We start from the raw sequence: 25,766 nt of genomic DNA on the forward strand, positions 1-25,766 counted from the left end.
AAGCATGAAACTGTAACTGGTACATAAAATATTATTATGAACCATATAGTAAATATCCCACTATATACCAGACTAACCAGAGTACATATAATGACCGAGATAAAGAGCACCGAATTGTCATTGGAGGTGGACGGCAGCAATGGTGGCGAGAGGCGACGGAACTGATTGACGACAAGATTTTCAGTTCTGTCAAAGTTTAAAACCCTGTTCTTGCTGCCCAGCAACTCCGGAATTTAAGGTAATCAATGTTTCTTTGATGTTTTTGAACAGAATGTTTCTTTGATGTTGTCTGCTGAAACTGATAGTTTAATTTGAGACCTTGTTCATACTTCATATATAGTTGGACTTGTGATCTGAGTAAAGCACTCATTTGGGATCCAATTTTGGGTTGTATTATTAATCATCAGTTCATACATTGGTTCCTATCAAGTTTGGAAATTGTATTTGTGTATTCATGCTATGGGAATATCTATGATGTCAAATAGTAAATGTCCAAAGCTTTAGGGATTTCAGTTGTTGAGCTGGTTTCTTTTGTCATTTTATATCCGTGATTTGATCAGATTCATATTATATGCTTTCAGGGTTCAACCGATATGTTGTAACTTTGATAGACTTATGCCACATTTTGGAATTGTTTGAAGATTTAGCTTTCTATAAGTTGTGAATATCTGGTTGATTGTTAACTACTTAACTTCGTCTGTACATCATCGAATATACTTCACGGTTTCAAGCTTCTCGAGAGTGGATGTCCCTTGGGTTACAAATGTGTGCAACTACAGAAACAGCATCGCACAAGAGGTTCATGTGGTCTATTCTTTCACTCCAAAGAAAACTCAAACCTATCACCACTGTCCCATTTCACTTCCGTCCAGGCCGTCCTAACAACTGCCAGTTCTTTCCACTGAACCACATTTTACAGTCTTTCTCTTCTCTTTCAGTCCTTAAATGCACCCATGCTAAGATCATCAGAACTAGGTACTATCAAAACCTTTCCCTTGTAACAAAGCTTATAAATTTGGCTTCTTCAGTGGCCCCTACCATGGACTATGCAAGGAACATGTTTGATGCCATGCCTGAAAGAGATGTATTCCTTTGGAACACCTTAATTAGGGGTTACGCTGATCGGATACCTTGTCATGAAGCCATAGTTTTGTACAAAAAAATGCATCAGAGTGGTTTTCCACCTGATAACTATACTAACTATACTTTTCCCTTTGTAGTTCGTTCTTGTGCAGCGCAGTCAGCTTTGAGAGAAGGGACAGAAGTGCATTGTAACGTAATTAAAAATGGGTTTATTTCTGATGTATTTGTTCAGAGCTCCTTGGTGAGTATGGATACACAAAATGGTGAAATTTTGAATTCTGAGCTTTTTTTTGACAAAATGGTTGTGAGGAACCTAGTATCCCGGTTGAGTGTTGTGCGAGACATGGTGGCTTCCCAACCAAATGTGGTTACACTGGTCAGCACTCTCCCTGCCTGTGCTAGTTTAGAATTGTTGTACTTAGAAAAACCGATTCATAGTCATGGAGTTAAAGTTGGAGTTGACTCAGATATGTCACTCACGGATGCTTTGATTGCATTTTATGGAAAGTGTCAAAATCTTGAGGCAGCAAGGTCTTTATTTGAAGGGATGGTAGTAAGAAACCTAGTATCTTGGAATGCAATGATTGCCGCTTATGAACAGAATAAGGCAGGAACATACGCAATAAAGCTCTTTTGTAGGATGCAAAATGATAATATGGAGTATGACTATATCACAATAGCCAGTGCTATTGCAGCCTGTGCTAGCTTGGGTGCATTGAAGTATTGAACACTGGGATATGGTCGCATGAACTTGTCGAAAGAAAAGGATTTGGAACCAATGATTCAATCACAAATGCACTCATTGACATGTATGCAAAGTGTGGGAATATTGATCTGGCCAAGCATGCTTTTCAGAAATTGCCTCATAAATGTGTCGTGTCCTGGACATCTATAATAGGTGCTTGTGCATCTCATGGTCATGGGGATGATGCTCTCATGCTTTTCTCAATGATGAAAGAAAAGGGTATAAAACCAAATCATTTCACTTTTACACCTGTTTTGACTGCGTGTAGGCACTCAGGTCTAGTAGATGAAGGGAGAAAGCATTTTGAGAGCATGATTAAAGACTACTCCCTTGTTCCTGATGCAGATCACTATGCTTGTATGGTTGATCTACTTGGTCGAGCTGATTGTTTGTTAGAAGCTTATAAATTTATTGAGAGGATGCCGGTTCAGCCGGACATTGGTGTTTGGGGAGCTTTACTTAGTTCGTGCAGGATATATGGTAATGTTGAGCTAGCTGGACTTGTGGCTGCCCATTTGTCTGAGTTATGTCCTCCATATGCTCTTATGTTAAATATATACGGGGAAGCTGGTAGGTGGGAAGATGAACTAGGTTGAGAAGCTTGATGAGACAGAAGGAGTTGAAAAGATTACCAGGGCGAATTTTTGTTGAGGTCAAACAAAGGTATATATTTTTATCAGGTTCAAGATCCCAACGAGTACTCCAACCAATGCTGGCCTCATGCTAAATACACCTGTGGCCTTTATCTTCGGAATTACTCTTGAATCAGTGGTATGGTCTACCCCTGCCATTCTTACTCAAACTGTCATCTGTATGGATCTGTTGGATATGATACTAATATATGTTAGACCCAGCTGAGGAGGCGAGGACATCATGACATAGCACACAGCTGTATAAGAGGTGAGGTTTTCATTTGCTGATTTTGATGAGTTTGCTGGTGTGATTATACCACTTATCGATTGTCTTGGCTTTATTTTTGTTTTTTCTTTTCCTTTTTGAGAGGTGAATATAGATCTATATATCTGTTCTCGGATGCATAGTACTAAGAACCGTCTCTCTCACTGGCTGAACGGTCATTTTCTCTGATTTTGTCTCACTGACCAGCCTTACTCTTTCAGGCATAACACAGAATGGCAGCAGTCATGGCTTTCACTGTTGGATTTTCTTTGGAATTAAACCAGGTGAACAAGTATTTCCATTTTTTTTCTATTTTGAAATCCAAAGCCTATTTATGTGAACAAACTATTCATGTACTCGAACTGTCTCACTCTCCAGGCACTTTTCTTGAGCTTTAACACAGTGGCTGTGGTGTGGCATTCTTGCTGTGGGTTTCCCTGGGATTACACCAGGTCCACAACAATACCCTCTTGTTATTTATGTACGTATTTTTTCATCGGTGCCAAACTGCCAATTAGTTTCTTACTTTCTTGGTTTATATACAGTTATGTGTTCTATTGAGTTCTCCAAAGAAATATTCGAGAACAAAAGGAAGTGGCAGCAAGAGAAAATAAGTCAAATTAATTAATGACATAAAACCTACTGACCACTTCAGAATGTGAGACCTATACTTGGTTTACATAATTTGTAAATGGGGAAACAGCTGGATTTATGGATGGTATGTATATCAAGTTCAAAGCTTGTCTATAAGTTGCAGCTATTGGAGATGGTGGTAGGAATCAGTTGGATGGCTTTCACCAGAAAAGTTGGTCATGTTTTGCCCCTCGTGTGATTTTACGCTGTGTGTGTGTGTGTGTGTGTGTGTGTGTGTGTGTGTGTGTGACTGCCATGGTGTATTTCATTCCATTGCCAACTCTCTGCCTATGTGAGTTTATCTATAAACCAATTGACTAATAGCAAAAGGATTGTCTTTGCAGACTGTTCGTCTTACCAGTGCAAACTACATACTGGCCCGGACACTACCAGATCGACGAGGCAGCTTTGTTTTAAAATGTACACATATGCGATCTATATAATGAAATAGCTGTCATCAGATTGAAGTTGATATTTGGTCCTCCCTTTTGAGATAAGAGGGTTTTGTACCGTCTTACATTTAGGTTTCTGCTACTTAACTTGTTGAGAGACGAGTCAAAGGATATTATAGAAGTTTAATGCAGGTTTAGTTGTATATCTTTTCTCTTGTTATACATCAACTTGTGGTTTCGGATTAGAGTTGCGATGCTGGACTTATGTAGATGGACTTAATTTTACCTTTGACACAGACCAAGCCGGATGGATCAAGTTTTTGCTGTGTGTCGTTTAAATTGATAGTTCAATCCAGCACATACCATCAGGGCGGCAGTCAACTCCTATAAGAACTGAAAATGCCCAATGTCATGAAATACATCATTGGTCTCATCGTGTATATCTTTATCATAAAAACCGAGAACAATCTCTCTTAATTCATCGTGAAACTTCGACACCTGAAGCTGAAAGTCACAAAATTGTGACAAGTTGTCCTGACGTGAAACTGGTCACAAGTTTTCACTTTTCAAGCACAAATTAGAAACGATTTGTGATGTCTGAATGTTTGATCATTTCATGTGTGTTTGCTAATGGATCAAGACCACGTGCTACGCGTAGAGATGATGGGAGAAAAATTACGCCTGCACATCTATGTTTTTGTAAGATTTTGAACTCTTAAATTTATGTGATGAACAAGTTGGCTGTCACACTAATTGTTTTAACTTTTGAAAAGCATTCATGTGATTGCTTTGTACTGATTAATTTATGTATACACAACATAAATCATTAATTCATTATTGCATTATTACCTTAAAATACAACAAAACGAGTGTTACCAGATAGTCTATGGTTGATCGATGATCTATTGATCATATATATTAATATTCTTGTAGAACGTATTGTTAATGTTCTGCATTTCTGCTAGTCACTATACTGTGTGTAGAACAAGATTAACCCATAAATAGTAACATCTACTCATCATTACCATAGTAATTAGTAAAGCTTCTCTTAATTAACATAAAGCTTGCGAACCAAAACATTAACATTTACATTGTGACACGAGCATAATCATCCGTTCTATCAATCAAACCCCCAAAGTAGTAATTACATATATATCTGACGTGCACTAAACCCCTACGTATAAGAATTAATTATCTCTATACATTCCACGGGAGTATGCCATGCGGTGACCGGAAAGTACCATTCGAAGCACGCGGCCGGTTTTTGAAGATCGACATCATCAGTACCGTGGTCTGCTACGCTTGCCAAGGTTTGCTCCCCAAACAGCATTGTTCCTAGACGATTTACCGAAACCGCCACAAAACCCGCATGCAGAAACCTTTGGCGACGGTGGTTCAATAGCCGGCGAGATCTTTCCAGAGCTGCGGCAGCCCCGTCCTCCGCCGTTAGATCGGCTTCTTTGTATAGTCTTGATTGGCCTCTGTGGCTTAACATCCTTAATGATCATGATGATATCACTCTCATCAGGGTTTTCTTGGTCCTGTGCTACTTGTTGTTGCTTCAGCTCTGCAGACAAGTACCTGTCATCCCACACAAACCCTGAAGAGCCTTGCCTTCTGAAAGACATCGAAGATCTTTGCAGACCAGTCATAACCCTAGCCTCTGTGTGTGTGTGTGTGTCTCTCTCTCTCTCTCTCTCTCTCTCTCTCTCTCTCTCTCTCTCTCTCGCTCTCGATATATATATGTTGATTCTATGAGAAAACTTTGCTGGTGCGTACGTATATATAGGGAGCTGGAGAAGGTGGACAACCCAAAGATTTTGGTAACAGAAAGAATCAGAAAATCAAACTGCAACTCCGGTCAATAAAAATTGTTTACTGTTAACTTGTATGATAAGGTTGTAGCTAGGCTGGATAATCAATATCATGATACTATGTTTATCATTTTCAATAACTTGAGTACATAATACCATAGGTATGAACGATGGAATTTCTTCTTCTGTTCACGGCGGCAGACCTGGTGATCGAAGATCATCGTCGACGTAAGGTTAGCCGCAATTGGTTTATGATGCCTCTATCTCCATCAATTACTTATTTTAGGGGTTTCCTGCGTACTTCCATTATTCGATCCGAGGCTTTGGATTCGTACGTTGTTTCCATCATGCATGGCGTATCACTTCTTCATCAATTCATATGTGATTTATTCCTTAGCTACAAAGAAATCAATTAACTCGTAGATGATGATATTTTGGTCTCAAGTTGGAACAAAAGAAATATGTAACCTACAATGAAGTTGTGAGGCCCTATACTGTGTGTAAAAAGATGACCGTTTGACTTGCTAAGCTGTAAGTTACAGATTTGATTAAAAAATATTATTATATTTATATGTACCCGGTATATAGTCTATGTGGCCTAATTGTTCTATTTTTACTGTGTTTGTTTCTAATTGTTACTCATATTTAAATAATTTTTTTTCACCGCGTGTATATTTACCACATCAGCCATGAAATAATATAATTAGCTGAGTACACCACATGACAGTGTCACGTGGTGTTTCAGATACACAGAATAGTTGCTCTTTGATTAAAATGTACGTAGTGCATATCAAATGTAATTAATCAGAAATTTAGCCGTGTTTTAGTCTTGACTCATGAAATATATGGTAAACGTGTATGACCAACGTATGTGTACGTGTTTTTCAAATATGGCAACTCCATCTTTTGAAGGATGAATTCATTCATTGAAAGAGCATGTGCATAACACCTCCTTCTTACTTACCGGATTCGTCTATGGTGCAGCGCTGCATACCATACATACCGAATCGGACAGTAGATAGAGGTTGTCTTAAAATGCACGTAGGGTCCGTGGGGTATATGAATGGTGGATTAGAGGTATGTATGCTATGCAGCGCTGCACCATATAATTTCTCTTATTTACAAACCAAGTCAGATAATATAGATATCTTTTTTCTAAAAAAAAAAAAACATTTGGCGTCTATACCTAAGAAAATCATAATTCGACATATGCAAATTAATTAGTGTAAACTTGCGTTAAAGATTCAATGGCTGCGCACCTTATCGATCGACGATCATAATCCTTGTTTCAAAACTCAAATAGCTTCATATATATGGCTCCTTTTGATACAGTAGCAGACTGGCAGTACATGATATTCTGTTGCATGCATGGTGGCGCATGGCGATCGATTAATTAGCTAATGACATGCATTGTGGTGAACTGGTGGTTGTAGTTTATGATATATGGTCCGTTTGATCCATTTCTAATAGAGCTTTAATTTCACTACTAGTACTGTTTAATTAGGGCCAACTCAATAATTTTCATTACGCTTTAAAATCTAGAATGCTAGCTCCGAATCGATATGAGTACTAGCTAGTTTTGATGCATGCAACTTTAGGATTTGAAACAAAAACTATATATACAACTACCTCCGCCGGCATGTTAAAGGGATCAACTATTAGAACCCTCAGAATTTTTCATATTATCTAATATAAACGACCAAGAAATGCCACAATTCTAAAATCAAACTGTCTACGACTTATTGAAGACTTGGAAGTTAATAATAGGATAAAATTTACTTATATTTTCTTGGTCAGTTGGCAGAGCACACTAAACCCAAACAATTGTCATCACGTCCATCCTTGTTGGCGTTCCTATTCAAATAATATTCCGAGGCAAATACCCGCCAAAATCTTGAAATGAGAGTCTCAATTCGGTCTAAAACCCATCAAATCATCTCCCGGTATGTTCAATTATTGGTATTGTGTGAGTTCTATTAAGTTTTAGTGGGTTAAATCTTGGCTTTTGTAAGGTTTCAGTGTAGGCACAAACTGTTTGACGAATTGTCTCAATGAATGCAGGTTTGCTAGGTAACAAAAATTGCTCCAATATTTGGGTTTTCTTGTGAGTTTTGAATATGGGTATGGGAGACAAGACTGCTAGTTGGTCAAAGATATAACGAGTGATGAAAAGGTGTTGAGCTACTTCAGATCCATTATGTTGGAGTCTAAGAAGACTATTATCCATTCTGTTGAGCTTTGCAAGAACTGACATACATGTTTGGATCACTTGGTCGTCACAGCATGTCTACCACAACAAAATATATGCAATGCTTTGGGATGCATTTCGAAGCAAAAAATATATATAGATCTTTTCGATATGCTAATCTACTATTATGCATGAAACTGATGATAGATCACACTGACTTTCCAAGTATTTTCATAGTTTGAAATTTATACATTTGCTTATTCATTCGTTCCTTATTAAAGGGGTGTGTTGTATTTGAATTAAGGTGAAGAAGCAATATTAATTCAGTACAAGGAAGGAGTTAACGGAGTCTGGAACCTGTTAAGTAGCGGGGCACGTGTCGCAATTTTTTGACGGCAACAAGAGTTGAACCCAAACGGATGTTACGTCGATACCGTTATGTTTCGAATTCAAACAGCTCCCCTGTCTGCCTCTAACTCAATTCAATTTTGAGTTCTTAGCCTGCCTCTCTCTCTCTCTCTCTCTCTCTCTCAAATTCAAATTTGAATTTCAAATTTGGGCTTTCTACAGCTGCTCCGGTGCGGCCAACCTCCGCCGTCGTTCGCCACTACAAGGTAAGACCGTCAAACGTTCCCCTTTCTTTCTATGTTATCTGATTCTTCTCGATTTCGTTAATCGTTTCTACAATTCAATTGAATCTCACAGTAGATATATCTGACTCTTATAGATTTCATATTTAGGGTTTTGATTATGATTTTCCTTGATTCAATCTCAGATACATGCACGACGGCGGTGGGTCTTGGATGCTGGGTTTCAGATGGCTAATGGTTCGCCAATTGATCATCATTATGAGATTTAATCTCGATTAGACAGTCCCGGTAATTATACAAGGTACGATGAAAACCCCAGTAATCTGAGATAGAGAAAGAGAGACTTGCATGAAATTTCATTACAAATGATTGGTGCTCCCTCTTTAATTGGGGTTTGAGGAACCATGTTTGATTGGGTTTCATGCTGTCCAGGCCCCAATTCGGAATTAACAGTCCCATATATTATTGATACAAATTGACAATTTTATCACAGTTGCCTTTTGTCCCATCGGAATTGTTTCGGAAAGATAAGTCGGAATCGGTCCCTAAGGTTGCCTATGATATATATAGCATTCTGCAAACATGTTGCTATACTCGGAATTTCACCACTCAAGTGATTTTTTTGCCCAACTTGAGATGAGTTTCCAACTACCAACTTGTTGATGTAGTAGTTGGCGGAGGATAAGGAAATTGTTGTCTGTCGGTTTATATTGATTAAATTGTTGCCTGTCGGTTTATATTGATAAATTTGTTGCCACTCAAGTGATTTTTGCCCAACTTGAGGTGGCAGCAAACAACCCATTGAGGTAATAGTGCAAGAGGTACCACTGAGGTTTGTTGCCTTGTAAATTTATGTTGATATGATTGTTGCTCTTAGATGATTTTTGCCCAGCTTGAGAGACCACCAAAGCCTCATCGTTGCCTCTTAAGGAAAGGTTAGACAAATGCTTATCTGATAGTGAATGTAGGGTGCATTGTCTTCAAGAACAACTGTTTCATCTCTCAAGGAGATCCAGAGACCATTGTCCTCTTCTGATAATCTCTTAACTCAAGTACTTGATTTACAAAGTAAAATCTGCTTCTCGATTTTATGCTATGTGGATGCCTTATATATGATACTTACAAAATTACAGTGAATATGTTTATGTGAAACCTGAGTAAAGAGATTGATCCGATGGTGCATGATACACTGGTCTCTATGCTTGTATGGAAAGTTTGGCTGTAATATTGTTTGTCAGTTGCTTGATAAAATGCCCCTAAGGAATAAAACTCTTGAATATCCCTTTAAGGGTGTCGAATAGAGCATTTGAGTTGTTCGGATAATTGCTTATGTATGTAGGGTACTGAAGTATGCCTCCCCCCTAATAACAAAGCTTGTCAATTTGGCTTCTTTTAAGACCCTTACCATCTATTGTGCACAGAAATTGTTCAATGCTATGCCTGAAAGAGATGTATTTCTTTCAAACATCATAATCAGGGATTATGCTGATAAGGGACCTTGTCTTGAAGCCATAATGTGTACAGAAAATGCATCAGTGTGGTTTTTCCCCCGATAATCATACTTTTCCCTTTATAGTTTGATCTTGTGAAATGCAATCGGCTTTAAGAGAAGGGACACAATTAAAAATGGGTTTAGTTATGATGTATTTTTTCAGAGGTCCTTGGTGAGTATTCATGCACAGAATGATGAAATGTTAAACTCACAGTTCGTTTTAAATGAAATGTTGAGTATTCATGCACAACATTCTCTCAGTAACTATATGTGACTCTTTTAATTAAGATTTCATATATAGGGTTTTGATCATGTTTTTCCTTGATTTAATTTCACATACATGCACAGTTGCGGTGGGTTTCGGATGTTGGGTTTCAAATGATCAATGGTTTGGCAATTGATCAATACTGGGATTTTAATCTTAGTTATACCCTTCGATTTGTCTTGGCAAATATACACGGTATGGTGAAAAGTTCAGTAGTCTGAGATAGAGAGAGACTTGTGTGAAATTTCAATTCACAACATTGGTGCTCCCTCTATAATTGGGGCTGAAGAACCATGTTTGATTGGGTTTCATGCTGTCCAGGCCTAAATTCGCTCTTCTTTCATCAGTCCCATATATTACTGTTACAAATTGACAATTTTGTCACGGTTGCCTTTTGTCCCATCGGAATTAGTACCCGTGTAATGTATGTTGATATGATTGTTAACCTCAGGTGATATTTACCCAGCCTGAGGGGTCAACTGAAGCCTCATTGTTACCTCATAAGGAAAAGTTAGACATATGCTTATTTGATAGTGATCGGAGGTTGCATTGTCCTCGAGAACAGCTGTTTCATCTCACAAGGATACCCAGTGATCATTGTCATCTTCTGATATCAACTCAGGTACCTGACTTACGAAGTTAAATCTGCTTCTCGATTTTATGCTATGCGGATGCCTTCTATATGATACTTACAAATATACACTGAATATGTTTATGAAACCTGAGTAAAGAGATTGATCTGATGGTGCATGATTTACTGGTCTTTGTGGTTGTATGGAAAGTTTGGCTGTGAATGTTTAATGTCAGTTGCTTCATAAAATGCCTCAAAGGAATAAAAACTGTTGAATATCCCTTTAAGGGTGTCGAATAGAGCATTTTGTTGTTTGGATAATTGTTGATGTAGGGTACTGAAATATGCCTCCCCCTTATCACAAAGCTTGTAAATTTGGTTTCTTTTATATTCCCTGCCATGGATCACATAACTTGTTGATGCTGTGCTTGAAAGAGATATATCATTTTGGAACACCATAATCAGGAGTTATGCTTGTCGGGACCTTGTCTTGAAGCCATAGTTTTGCACAAAAAAATGATGTAGTGTGGTTTCCAACCCGATATTCATACTTTTCCCTTTGTCTTTTGATCTTGTGCAGTGCAATCGGCTTTAAGAGAAGGGACATAAGTGCATTGAAAGATAATTAAAAATGGTTTAAGTTCTGATGTATTTTTTTCCAGAGAAGCTTGGTGGGTATTCATGCATAGAATGGTGAAATGTTAAACCCTGAGCATGTTTTTTACAAAATGGTTGTAAGGTCATAGTTTCCTGGACCGCAATGATAGCAGGTTACGTGAAAAAAAGGTTCTATAAAAAAGGGTATAGTGTTCTGTCCCTTCTGTGAGACATGGCAGCTTCAGGTTGTCAACCAAATGTGGTTATACCAGTTAGCATCCTCCTGCTTGTGCTAGTTTCAAATTGTTGGATTTAAAACTGATTCACAGTCCTGGTGTTAAAGTTGGATGAGACTCAGATATATCACTCACGAATGCTTTGATTGCAGTTTATGGAAAGTGTAAAATCTTGAGCAAGATCTTTATTTGATGCAATGGTAGTAAGAAACCTAGTCTCGTGGAATGCAATGTTTGCCCCCTTACGAAAATAATTATGCAGGAACGTACGCAATAAAGCTCTTTTGTAGGATGCAAATCGATAATGTGGGAGTATGACTATATCATAATAGTCAGTTTTATTACAGCCTGTGCTAGCTTGGGTGCATTAAAAACACTGGGATATGTTTGCAAGAGCTTATCAAAAGGAAAGGCTTTAGAACCAGTGTTTCGATAACATATGCACTCATTGACATGCATGTTAAGTGTGGGAATATTAAGTTGGCCAATGATTCTTTTTAGAAGTTGCCTCATAAATGTGTTGGGTCCTGGACATCTATAATAGGGGCTTGTACATCTCATGGTCATGGTGCTCCCATGCTTTTCTGAATGATGAAAGAAAAGGGTGTGAAACTAAATTGTTTCACTTTTACAGCTGTTTTGACTTCTTGTAGGAATTCAAGTCTAGAAGATGAAGGAATAATGCATTTTGAGAGCATGATTACTATTCCCTTGTTCCTGGTGCAAAGCATTATTCTTGTATGATTGATCTATTTGGTCGAGTTGGTTGTTTGTTAGAAGCTCATAAATTTGTTGAGAGGATGCTGGTTCAGCTAGACGTTGGTCTTTGGGGAGCTTTACTTAGTGCGTGTTTGATATATGGTAATGTTGAGCTTGCTGAATTTTTGGCAGCCAATTTGTGAGTTATATCCTCCATATGCTCTTACGTTAAATATATATGGGGAAGCTAGTAGGCGGGATCAAAGATAAATTACCAGGGAGACACAGGGAGTTGAAAATATTACCAGGGCGAAGTTTTGTCGAGGTCATATAAATTTTTATCGGGTTCTAGATTCCAACTAGAACTCCAACCATTGTCGGCCTCATGCTAAATACACATGTGCTCTCTATCTTCCGGATTGATTCTTTGCCGTTCTTACTCAAAATGTTCATCACTATGGAGCTGTTGGATATAATACTAATATTTGTGAGGCCCGACCGAGCAGGCAAAAATATCATGACATAGCACATGGCTCTATATGAGGTGAATTCTTCGTTTGTTGGTTTTGATGACTTTGCTATGTATTATAACAGTTATCAGTTTCAAAATGTAGTATACCTATAACAACTGTTGTTTTTCAATCTTTCATCAATGACATCAATATTGAACCCATGCTATCATGCCACTGCTTATTATCGAGAGAGGTCACAGCCAGCTGATTAATTTGAATGCTCTGAAGCACCTTATCATCTGTCTCTTGCATATTTTGCAAATTTTGCAAGAACAACTGAAATTGTTTGGATCACAGGGTCGATTGTCAAATTTTCCTAAGATGCAGGACAAATTGCTGACTGCAGCAGTATATTCAAGGGATGGAAAATAATTGCAATAGTCACTCTTGCTAAATGTGATGGTTATGGCCTATGCAGATACATCAATAAGGCTCTGTGATTCAATGGAAATCAGGGCTGCAGTCCTAGGACCCAATAAGGTACTAAAGGTTGCTCTACTTTCTTCAAGTTATGATATGGACTTGCTGGCCATTAGAGCCGGATAGTTGCCTTTAAGGTGATAATTACATGTGTTTCTTCAAAAGGACCATGGAATGACACTATTCTCTTTTGAGCGATATCTTTTACTCTCTTTCCCAAATATAAGAAGCCAAGCGTAGATGAATGCTGCTTCTTCGGCTGTGGTTTCAATTAGTAGGATATGGACTAAATTATTGTCTAGCTTTTAAGGTACAGAGCAGCCATGACATGTACCAAGTACCAGGGATCGGTATCAATTTTCATCAGCAGTGAGCCTTCTACAAGCTTACAGACTATGAGTGGGAATATGGTATCCTACCCCAAAAAGCCAAAACTGACCAAACTTCTGGTACAAGTTCTCCCATGAAAAAGCCGGCAAAGCTAAAAAAAAAAAAAAAAAACTCTAGTCTCCAGACATTGAATTTTGATTGAACTCAAACGATCCAAAAATAGCTAAGGCATTCTCAGCTTCTTTTTCGTTGACATATGATACAGGACCAGGTGCAATTGTGGGTAAGTCGGTCAGTCGGTGATGATCTTTTCCCCATTTTATCAGCTTTTCCCCATAATGGCATATGTAAAAGGATGGTGACTGCAGCACTGAGGTAAGTTCTCTGCTACATGTTGTAGTATAATATGCGTTATATATATCTTTTCATATGGGTTGATAATCTTTTCAAGATGGGGCATAGAAACGATATATTAGCAGTTATGCATATAAGCCATATAGATCAACGAACAAGTCTACCACTGCATATATACATGCAATGCTTTGGTATGCATTTTAAAGCAAATGTATACATTAATAAGCCATTATTAGTGTCAACAGGTTCCTGAAGTTGGTTGTATGCATACATGATTAGGAGGAATTGACGCTTTTAGATACATTATTAAGTAGATCACATCATCATCATCTGAGTATAGATCTTAGTGCACGTTTGGTACTTGAGATTCTTCTGAGTCACTTTAATATAAATACTTGTCCTACAAAAGTGTGAGTAGGCTTACACAATATTAATTTAGAAACACGTTTGGTGGGCAGTGCTGCATAAGGAGACACTCCCTGCCAACAAATTTTTGGGTTTATACCAAAGATGAACCCAAATATGATTCTGCACCCAAATTATCAGAACCCAAAGATGATTCAATTTCTAATTTTCTTCATATGGGTATCAGAACCCAGATTATCCATATTGTAAAACTAATTCGCAAAAATCTTTAATTTCCAATTACCCACAAACAATTAAATTCCGAAATTCCCAGTTACCCACAACAAAATTTGAAGCCCTACATAAATCCCACAACCTCCATTCTCTGAAATCAAATCCGAAAATCGAGTATAAACCTTTTGGTTGCCAACTTGAGAGAGAGAGAGAGAGATGATTTTAATTAACTTAGGAGATCGACACAGCTTCAGTTTGAATTGAAGAAAATCTTCTTGACTGTAAAGAGAGAGTGAGAATGAAGAGAGAAATCAAAGAAGTACCGACAATAACACCACTTTGTGAGGCTGAGAGGAGGAACCGGTGCTAGTTTGTGTCATTTATCCTAATACCCCTTCACACCAAACATAGGCTTAGCTTCTTAGTACTTCTTATGTAAGGTAGTACCACCTTGTACTGGCTGCCAAACGTGCACTTATAGTCTAAGCTATAGTTTCTCAAGTTCCTCCATATGTAGCATGATAGGTGTTGTACCATAGCCACTAGTCTCAGATGTTTTGAATTGAAAAAACCATATGAACACAATTATATCCACTCGCATGCAAACTTTGCCCTATATTGTTATCCTTTTATATGGGTAGAAAATCTGTATGGATAGCCTACAGAAACGAGATGATAGCAGTACTCCATAATGATAGCAGTACTCCATAAAAGCTATGTAAATCAGTACTTTAAGTCTTTAACCCGTGTGAAAATACATACGAGAAAACATATACATCCTTGCATGACTTTCAAAGCAAACATATCCGTGCTATGCTTATCTGTAGGCGAAAATATCATGCACATTTTTCATTTATGCATCAAAGGTTTCAGGATGCATAAGCTGAGAAATTGTGTCAATGAAATATGTACAATATTGTACAATTAAGATTTTAGATTCATTTGGTTCATTCTAGCATCTCTTCTTTGCTGAGGGAAGAACATACATGCTTGTCTCCTTTACATCATCTTTGCATAATTTCACCTTCTCTGCTTCTGTAATCATACAGCTCCGTTTCTTGCTGTAACAAGGTAGTTGCAAATCATTACATTTAGAATTATGAGATGCTTCTGTAATCAAACCGCTCGATAATGTCCTGGTTTCAAACATCTTCTAGAATTATGAGATGCTCTTCCCGTACATGGCTTCTTGAAGCAAGCAACATATATAGTTTAGATCCCTACAATGTTCATTCCTAGTCTTCTTCCGAATCCAATTTGCACCAGAAATTAGCAAAGTTTTCTTGCCAAAGCGTCTCTGGTATACAACCTATACTTCTGTTGCAAGCAGCTCTACTGCACCATTGGCCAAAGCCAAGTTCAATTGCACCATCAATAAGTTTTGAGACTAGAGGCTGCGAGCCAAAAATGACTTGAGAATGACATGTTGAGGACCATCCTTTTCCAGTAAATTCCTAAGTAGCTTTCGTAGCCCTGTTCATCCCTAATTTTCAGTCAAATACGGATGTCTTGTGTAGTTGACTCAAGTGTCTTCATGGTCGAATATTTGTGATTCAAGCCACCAATTCAAGTCATCCCATATTGTGTTCACAAGCTTACCAATTGGGTCTCCAGCCATGGAAGTCCAAACTACCTTGGCCAAGTTCTTAATCGTACTCTTTGACACCATTCTCCTGGCCTTGGTGATGTTTGGGTGAAGATCTAGACGTTCTACCAGGGAATTCTAGCTTTGAATTTGGTGGTCTAATTGAGGATTATGAAGCTTGTTAACATGCTTGTGCTTAAGTCGTCGAATAAAGTTCTCAAGATCACAAAAAAAAAAATCCTCTAGGCACACTACTACATAAAATCTTTTAATGACGTTTGGAAAACATCATGAAAGCCCATAAAATCTTTTAATGACGTTTGGAAAACATCATGAAAAGGCTTTCATGACGTTTTTCAAACGTCATCCCAAACGACATCTATACGGGTGCCATCGTAGGGGTATCATTCGATGACTGCAGAAAAACGTCATAAAAACCTTTTAATGACACTTACAAAACGCCATGAAATGAGTTTACCATGACGTTTTCCCATAGTCATAGAAAACAATTCCATGACATTTTTAAACTGCCAAAGAAATTGCTTTAATGACGTTTTTCTACTGTCATTAAATCTTTTACATATTATAATAAAGAATTTTGATTTTCTAATTAAATTCAGAAATCAAATATATATATGTTTATACAAGGGAGACATAATATTAATACTTCCATTCAGATTTCATCATATAATTCTACTACATCAAGAATCATCATATAAATCCACTACATCATACAACTACCCTAAAGAAAACAAAAGTTGAAAGCATCTTAAGGGTATCATATTCAGGAAGCAATCTTTAGTAAACTTCACTCAATTAGTTGTAAGTTCATGTAGTGCAGCTGCATACTTGTCCAAGTTAGAGACACAAAAGCATAAGATCGACTAGCAATCCAAATCAACCATGAAAGACAAACAACCATATAGACAAACCCTGATACTACGTTTTGGGACAAACGAAAGGTCAAATTGATAAATAGTTATAATTTCAAAGAGCACTGAATTAAACCCTATGACTACAACTAAGATTCACAAAAAATGGATTTACTAACCTTGGCATTAACGAGCATTGATGATGTGTGCCTTTGACTTCAACCACATAAAGTTCCGCATTAGATCAAATTCCCTAAAAATTAACAAAGCCACCAATTAGATTAAGTTCCACAAAACCAACATAAAATCAATACAATGGACCACCACTATGACTTCGGCTACAGACGAAACAAAACAATTACATAGCAAACTAAAGAACATGCGAAAGCTCAACAGAATTAAAAAACCAATACATAATTATGGCTCATTGGTGGGACTACACAATTTTCAAAGATAATGGTACCTTTTGTGTGACATAGTACTGAACCATGTTATCATGTTCAAACTGACTCAGAAGAGCAATCACCTGGAAGAAAAACAAAAATAAACAATAAGAAGAAGAGTATCTCAACTAGGTACAACAATTAGGGCAAAATAACAGGGAGATAGACACATACATTTTCAGGACATAAAAAGGAAAGGAAGGCCACTGTTGCATGTTCAAGTTGAGAAACTCCCTTCACACCAATGAATCATCCACACTGAAAAGATAGCAAATCCATAATCAACAAAGATCTTGATGCAGAGATAAAAAGCAAAGATGAATATATGGCACCACTCTTTTAATAAAAATCAAAGGAGAATAACTTGTAAGTACTTTATAATTTGTAAATACTTTAGTGCAACAAAGACAAAGAATAGTTCATTTAAAGAGTGTCAAAAGTTTGTTGCAAGGAAGCAAGGATTTTATCCACGTAAATTAGATTAGCAACAAGAGTTTGGCCTTTCCAACACGGCTAGCTTCTTCTTCTTTTTTTGGAGCAAAAACACGCCTAGCTCAACACCTATTTTACCTGAAGTCACAAGTCTTACCATGCATTGATGTTAAATTGAATTCATGTTCCTAATTGTAGAGACAACTTTAAACTAGAAAAAACAGATTAATAAAAACCGCAAGCAGCGCCAAAATAACCAACTAAGGCATACACATAAGCATTGAAAAACGAGTTTTGAGCAGCACTTACTCATAGATTCCTTCATAAATAGAGCCACAGACCAACATACAAAACAATACAATCGCATCAAAGCACCAGGCTCAATTAATAAACACAATTACGATCACAAACAAAAATCAAATAATCACAATTGAAAAATCACTAGTTCCTGCTCTCAATGGAAAGGAAGAGAGACACAATTAAGTTCATTACATAACCAAACCCTAATTGAATAAAAAAACAAATGAAAGCCCACATCAATCCATAAACATAAGAGATTTTATACCAGGAAATAATTTGCCTCTCAAAATCCATCCTCATCGAGAAAGCACTTCCATAAGTGTTGGCCGAGTTTCTCCTCTCAATCTCATCTTCCATCTTCTTCGTCTGAAACCCAGAAAATTAAACCCTAGAAGAAGAAAAATACATCAGTTTTTAAACATAAAAGCGAAAACAAGAAAGAGATATCAGTTTGATTGGTGAGCAGATTCGACTGGTTGAGCCCCAACGAGGTTGGTCTTGACGTTGTTAAGGCCAAAACGGAAAACATGGTGTCCATGGAGAGATTTGCAAAAAATTGGGGAAAACCCCAAATTAGAAAATTGGAAGCATATAGTGATTGGAAATGAGGATAGAATGCTAGAACTCACCGTTGTAAATTAATCGACGGCTGGAGATCGATTAATCGATCGGAGTTGCAGAGAAGGAATTGAATTCTTCTCCTTCGATCTGCTTCAAGGATGATTGCATGTGAGTTCTATGAACTGTATTTGACGAAGGTAAGAGATAGGAAGAGTTTGGTGACAACACGCCGGTCGGAGTCGCAGCGACGATGGCAGTGTGGGTTGGAGGTGGCTGGGCTGCACAACTCAGTCTCTCTGCTTCTTTGTCGAATGAAAGAAGAGAAAATGAGAGAAATGAGAAGAAAATAAAAAGAGAGAGAGAGAGAGAAGAAAATGGGAAGAGGTGTGTTTTAATTTGGGCCAAATTTATGACGAAAGGTAATGTCATAGCCCACTGCAATATTTGTGACAAATTGAAAATGTCATGGAAGGTTTTTAATGACGGCTAACAAAACGTTATAATATATTTTTATCATGACGTTTAAAAATAGTCATGAAAATATTTATAATGACGATCAGAAACCGTCATAACATTACATGACATTAGGAAACGTCATAGAATGAGTGAGAGCAACAATGACGTTTCCCAAACTGTCATAAAACTAAACCCAGATTAACATTAATGACGTTTCATAAAAAAAAAGTCATTGAAATATACGTTTTATGACATTTTACAACAAATGTCGTAAAATTAGTGTCATTAAAAGACATATTTGTAGTAGTGGCATCCAATTCTCTTTGGAGCTTCATCTAAGTTTTGATGTAGGAATGGCAGCTACAATGCTTGACACTATCTGTCTTGAAGAAGAAATGACTGGCAAAACATCCATTACTAAAAGCGTTAGCTATAATGCCACAATTATTTGTGGCCAATTCCATACACATTCAACTTGACCAACAGTCCCAACGGACATCTGAAGTGGGATATATGCATGATTAGAGAAACACCATTTTGGATTGAAGAGATGGGACTGTCGTCATTCAGAATTACAGCGAGCTATGCTGTAATGCTGACCTTTACCTAATGAATGAAGAGTCATTCTAGACAGCCGGTAGTATTCATAATACACCACTTAATTTTGAAGAGCGCTACTGTATTGCTTCACATTAACTGTCAATCTACAACCATTTTATGTCAAATTCAGGATTTTCAATATAATTCCACAATTGTTTTCTTAAATTAACTCAAAATGACAAATGACTAGCTGCTCACTCGTCTTATTTATTAAAATAGGAATGTGTGAGAAGTCTCTTCCCTGTCCTACTCCAAGGTTTGCTCACGAATTCATGAATCATGATAAACACAACTCACCATCATAAATTCAACCTTCACAACGGTTAGTTGGTCTAATTTATTCTTATGAGTATTAAGCTCACTTTAGCGTGCTACACTTCATCTTATCTACAGATTAGGACATTAATTTCTTGACAAGGAATCATACAAGATCTTAACATTTTCGTACCAAATTTCTTAGACGAATAAGACCTTTTTATGTACGCCAATGGTGTAAATCGAAACACCAACTTGGTTACTTGGACATCAAGAACTTCATTCAGCCTTCATTCTAAACACCCAGAAAGAAAATCCTCATGATATATAAAACCAGTGGTTGGCAATATGCATGAGTGATGCAAAAAGTGAAAAGAGAGACTATTGCATAGCTCCAAAATCCCATTCATGTCTAATGTCCTTTGAGCTCTACCAAGAACCACTTTTTTCAAGAACCTTCATTTCTCTATCACAAAATTACAAACTAAAGAAACAGATCAGAGGCTCTCACATGTGGGTCTCTGATATGTTATAGTAGTATTACTTAAGCTCATGTGGGTTGCGCATCCCAAGCCTATTCTGCATCATATCCCCTCTCAAATAATTCACCACCAATTATTGCTACGTGACCGCATTCAGTATCATCATCGTCTTCATCGACTCCTAGCGTTTCCTTGCTATATATACAAAGCTTACCTAAGCCATCGTTGATCTTATCGATTTTCTTTCCACTATGTGGAACAACCTACCCGTTGATCTTCTCTCCAACATCTTCTTCTTCCTCTCTCCCGACTCTTTTGCTTTCGCCAATGCAACATGTCGAAACTGGCATCAAGCTTGTGCCTACTCAGCCAGCCTCAAGAACCAGTTTTTGTTGCTGAAGCAACTTCACCCTCCATGGTTCGTAGCATTGCCTCTTCGAAACAACACCCTTTCTTGCTATGTTCGCAATCCAACCAGCACCAACAACAACTGGTATGAACTCTCTTTAGATTTCTTACCCCACCCTATTCGTCTCCTGGCTCATTTAGACGAAGGGCTCCTCTTAGTCCGGCCCTCCATCTCCACCGTTCTCCAGTTGGGTCTATGCAACCCGTTTACACGGCAATACAAGCAGCTTCCGGTGTTGAACATCAGAAGAACCAACCCTGCCGTCGGTGTTATATCACTCCCAAACACTAATAAGTTCGAAACAGATTCATTTCCTCGATTCGAAGTCTACGTTGCCGGTGGCATGTCGGAGGCGCCCCGCGGCGGTGCGACGTACGAGCCGACGCTGGAAATGTACGACCCTCAGCTAAACGCATGGAGAATCGTCGGTTCGATGCCGATGGAGTTTGCGGTGAGGCTAACAGTGTGGACTCCGAAGGAGAGTGTGTACTGTGATGGGGTGCTGTACTGGACGACCTCTGCTAGGGCATACAGCCTAATGGGGTATAACATTTCGAAGAACACTTGGAGAGAGCTGAGTGTGCCAATGGCGGACAAGCTGGAGTTTGCAGTGCTGGTTCTGCGCAATGGGAGGGTGACACTCGTGGGAGGGACGTGTGAGTTGGGGGCTTGCATATGGGAGCTTGGTGAGGGGGAAAGTTGGGTGATGGTTGAGAAGGTTCCGAAGGAGTTGGGGATGAGGTTTACAGGGAAGAAGGGAAGTTGGGATAGAACTAAGTGTGTGGGGAGTGATGGGGCTATTTTCTTGTATAGTGACCTTTGGGCAGGAATGGTGGTTTGGAGGGAAGTCGTAGAAGGGAATAGTAATTGGGAGTGGTTTTGGATTGAAGGGTGTTCGAAGATTAGAGGTAAACAAGTGAGGAACTTTCAATTAAAGGGAGTTCTTGTACATCCTAATCTTGTACCGTCGGCCATTTTCTAATGAATTTTTACACTTTGACAACACATAATAACTCATGTCACTTGATTTCTTGTTCTAGTTAAGGTTTTCGATCAGGATACTGTTTGTTTCTAATCTTAGCTATTTGGTCACTAATGTAGGGTGCAAGTAATAAGCCGTTCTGACAACAAATCTCATCATCTCGTTAACAAAAAAAAAATTGCTGTGGGAGTTGGCTCTGCCTAGCTCTTCTGTTTTCTATATGTTTGTCCTTGTAACTCATCGACTTGCCCGAGCTGCTTTGCGTTAGAATTGCCAATACTCAATAGCATGGTACGGAGAAGTACCACCTGCTCAAAATACCTATGTTGCGCAATAGTTTCCAGTTAATAAAGTGATTGTCGTTTATGCTCTTTCGGAATTGTGAGAGATCGAATTCGTCTTGCAACAAAAATGTATTGGGTTTCTCAATTCTGGGAATCTTAAGCAGGTAAAGATTTGAGGACAATCAATCCGGCTATCTCATATTCTCATTTTCAGAAAATCTCCTAATTTTCGTTGTATTCGTTGGAACGTTTGCAAGATGTGGTCCTATGATGATGAAATTGAAAATCACTAGCTCAGAGAAAATGAAGTTACAACAAAAATTTGAGATTTGGCCAAAATCATTATCTTTCATTTTCTTTGTTCATATGTTTAGAGGAGTCAGTTTTTTCAATGATGTTGTGCTCTCGATTGATCATTCCCCGCCTAATTTTAAGATTTAGTTGGGGTATATCTTTCATTAAGTAGTGAATGTTTCTAATTTTTTTCTCTTCAAGATTGTCATATGAGAGAAATTCACAAGCACCGTGTTTTTTTTAATCTAAATTTGAATTTCTATAATAGATACCAGTATAAGTAATCAGACGCGTACGGTGATAGTAAGTTAGATCTCCAATTTCCACATAACCACCATCATTTTACTATTTTTATTTTAGTTTTTCTATTATTTGATTACTATTTTAGTCTTAATGATTATACATAGTATTTTAATATTACAGGGTTAGTTCCGTCAAATCAATTACGTCATACTCTCTTCATAATGATGGATGTTGGACTTTATGCCACATTAAATGTTTGTGAAATGGGGTAAATTTGTATCAAATGGTTAGTTTTTCATAATTCAAACAAAGAAAATAAGCGTTTTCAACGAGACAGTGGAACTTTGATATTTGTAGAAAGTGCTTATGATCTCGAACTTTGTTAATGAACCACAAAGATAATCTACAATACTTATATCCCTTGGATGGTTACTTTGAGGGTTACCCTCAGGTAATAAAATAATCTACAGTACTTATATCCTTTGGATGGTTACTTTGAGGGTTACCTTCAGGTAATAAAATTTTTCAGTTCTGAAAAAAAATGAAATTGGCATATGGGGCAAAATCCCTCGATAATTGATAGGTAAAATTAAGGTGAAAAGAAAATAAAAATGACCTCCCCCTCGTATGATTGGGGCAGTAGTGCACATCGCTGGTTTTACTGCTTTACAAGAAGAAAGAAAAGGCTTCAGTTGTGCACCCCGCGATAACTTTTCCGGGACCGCTTTGCCGCTTTCCGTCATCTTTTTTCTTCCACCAGTAGGCCCCACCCTCTCTTTCTCTCTGAAAAGTGAAAACCCATTTTGCCATGGCTTCTTCAAGAAAATGGGCAACCACCATATCCTTCATTGCTTCCTCTATCTATTTCACTGTCATCATCATTCAGATTCCTCTTTTCAGGTGATTCCTACCTTTTTGTCTTTCTTTTCTCTTCATTCTCATCATTATGCGCCAGTTCTATATACATTTTGATTCAATAAACCAACCACCAAATCCCATTTTTTAGGTCTTCAAAATGGGTCCACATTTTACGTTTTGATGAAACTGAACTGATATATCTGAAATGTATGCTCAGTTTGCTTTGTAGAACCAGATGTGGGTTTGTTTTTTTTTTTTTTATGATGTTTTGGCCAAATTGTTTGTTTACATTTGTGAATTCTGCTCGATATTAAAAATTGGCACCATGGTCAAATTGGCAGCTACTGAGAAATTGATTATTGAAGAAAAACTAAACTAGCACCAGTTGTTTAGTACCCAAGTGGGAACAGTACCATGTGGCTATTTCAAAGAAGTAATATACTACCACGCTTTCATGTGCTTTTTTAGTGTTCAGCTTGCTAAAATTAAATGGGGTTAAAACTTAAAAGTGTGAGCACTGAGCACACATAAGTTGGTACCCAATTTCAGTGGTCTATTTTGGTGGTTGTGGTATGTTACTTATTGCCAGAATTTTTTTTCCACCTTGTTCTTGATCCTGTAACTCTTTTTTAAGAAAGAACCAAGCTTGATGTAATAGATAAAGAATTGCCAATTTCATTTCCTGATACTATGTTAGGCATTTACTATATTTCTGTATCTGTATAAGCATATTTATTCTCTTTGTGTTCAGTGTCCCCTGTAGATCTGGAACATGTACATCACCAGTAGCAGTCACAGCCCCTCAGCTAATGGCATGTGATCTGATTCCTACTGTTGCAATAAAGGCTCTAGTCTACCCTGGTGCTGTTGCAAAGGCATTGGTGAAAAATGAAGCAATCCCAAGCTTTAGTAACTTGAAGTTACATGACCCCTCTGCTGTAACGGCTGCTGATGCAATTGCTGATCTGCAGCGCCTGGAGGTTAGTATGTTTATAGCATTTCTCTCAACCGGATGTGATGTTTCCTGAAAATTTTATCGTATCTCCTTATTAGTACATAACGTTCTCATTGAGCATTCTAAACCTTGGACACCATCATATAAAATCTTGAGTGTTGCTAATCGTTGTTATGTGGCCTTGAGTTTGATATGCTAAACTTAACATGGTATCAGAATTGAGATTCATCTGCTTATCATCGCCAGCTTTTGTGTTCTGTGTTTTTTTAGGGGAAAGAAAGACAAATTCATTGTTTAAATGTTATAATCAGAGATTAAGATATCCTCCATACTTGGAGCAATGACAGAAAAGAAATAAAATATAAAGCTACCTAGTTTAGCCTCTTGAGCTAACATATGGGCTATCCCATTAGCCCTTCGACCCTCACAAGTCACACGAGTCTGCCGAGCCTCAGTAAGAAGGTTCCTCAAGTCGTGTAGGGTTTGAGTTTGTGTATTGAATTCTTTGTTTATGCCATAATAGATTTGAGTTTGATGTTCCTACTATCAAAAGACTTGCTGAAAACTGTAATCAACTGGGACAAATAATTTTTAGCTCCTCTGGTAATAATTTCTGAATTCTGAAGTATCAAAAATTGTGTCTCCATTCTACATATCCTTCATCCTCTGTTCCTCACCTCTTTGATATCGTTGATCTCCCTCCTAATACAAAAGAAAAAAAAAGGAGATATATTATGGATTGAGCATAATCAAAGTGAGTGTATGGAGCAAGCTAAATGAAAAGGAAAAAACAAGTGAGGGAGAGAGAGATAAAGTGCATGAACATTTCTTTAAGCCTGTAGAACTTGTTTTCATTTTGGCTTGCACCAGGTTCTCGTTGGAAGCTACCTATCAGTAGCTGGAGCATTCTGGGGACTTTTAAAACCATGGAGAGTGAGCTTCTATGGAGTGCTTCTTATCCTATGGGGCCTTGTTAAGGAAATTATGTTGAGGAAATCAGCTGGTCCAAATCTTGTATACATCCACCCGGCAATGTCTATTGCCATCTGTTCTGCCTTGTTTTCCATAGCTAAGGATGTAAGGAGAATAATTCGAAGTTTCAGAGGTCTTCAGATTGTAAAAGAGAAACGTTCATGAGTACATGGCGTCTTCAGAAATCATCAGTGTTTTTTTTCAAACTCTTCTGACTAGTGTTTAAGGAAAGAAAACCAATTTTGATGTAAAAGGTTTCATCTTTCTTTACTCTAGCTAAAGAGAGAGAGATAGATTTACTCTTCTGATTCTAGCAGCCAGTATTGTCATTCAACCTAACAGCATTTAGAATTCAGAGCTTTCTAAAGCTACTGGCTTAATATACT

General features: G+C 37.8%; 3 protein-coding genes, 1 long non-coding RNA gene and 2 pseudogenes across 4 annotated transcripts; 4 read left to right on the forward strand and 2 right to left on the reverse strand.

Annotated features, from left to right (window-relative positions):
• The first annotated feature begins 99 nt into the window (after positions 1-99).
• LOC126799815 (pentatricopeptide repeat-containing protein At2g13600-like) lies at positions 100-3,479 on the forward strand (annotated as a pseudogene).
• Positions 3,480-5,030: 1,551 nt separating this feature from the next.
• On the reverse strand, positions 5,031-5,402 carry LOC126800330 (uncharacterized protein At1g15400-like). The gene has a single exon (XM_050527685.1). The coding sequence runs from the start codon at positions 5,400-5,402 to the stop codon at positions 5,031-5,033; it is 372 nt and encodes a 123-aa protein (XP_050383642.1).
• Positions 5,403-8,531: 3,129 nt separating this feature from the next.
• LOC126797106 (putative pentatricopeptide repeat-containing protein At3g11460, mitochondrial) lies at positions 8,532-12,844 on the forward strand (annotated as a pseudogene).
• Positions 12,845-16,604: 3,760 nt separating this feature from the next.
• LOC126799419 (uncharacterized) lies at positions 16,605-18,916 on the reverse strand. The gene is made up of 4 exons (XR_007672619.1): positions 18,659-18,916; positions 17,472-18,395; positions 17,318-17,380; positions 16,605-17,107 (listed from the first exon to the last, which is right to left on the reverse strand). It is a non-coding gene; the product is annotated as an uncharacterized LOC126799419 (long non-coding RNA).
• A 1,465-nt stretch (positions 18,917-20,381) lies between these two features.
• Positions 20,382-21,779, forward strand: LOC126799759 (F-box protein At5g49610-like). Its single transcript, XM_050527024.1, has one exon. It carries the CDS (start codon positions 20,635-20,637, stop codon positions 21,772-21,774), a length of 1,140 nt encoding a protein of 379 aa, XP_050382981.1. The 5' UTR covers positions 20,382-20,634; the 3' UTR covers positions 21,775-21,779.
• A 1,624-nt stretch (positions 21,780-23,403) lies between these two features.
• LOC126797108 (uncharacterized) lies at positions 23,404-25,576 on the forward strand. The gene is made up of 3 exons (XM_050523782.1): positions 23,404-23,495; positions 24,205-24,433; positions 25,279-25,576. The coding sequence occupies exons 1-3, from the start codon at positions 23,404-23,406 to the stop codon at positions 25,543-25,545; spliced, it is 588 nt and encodes a 195-aa protein (XP_050379739.1). The 3' UTR covers positions 25,546-25,576.
• The last annotated feature ends 190 nt before the right edge of the window (positions 25,577-25,766 follow it).

This window comes from Argentina anserina, chromosome 6 (assembly GCF_933775445.1).
Source record: "Argentina anserina chromosome 6, drPotAnse1.1, whole genome shotgun sequence".
In the NCBI taxonomy this organism is placed as follows: domain Eukaryota; kingdom Viridiplantae; phylum Streptophyta; class Magnoliopsida; order Rosales; family Rosaceae; genus Argentina; species Argentina anserina.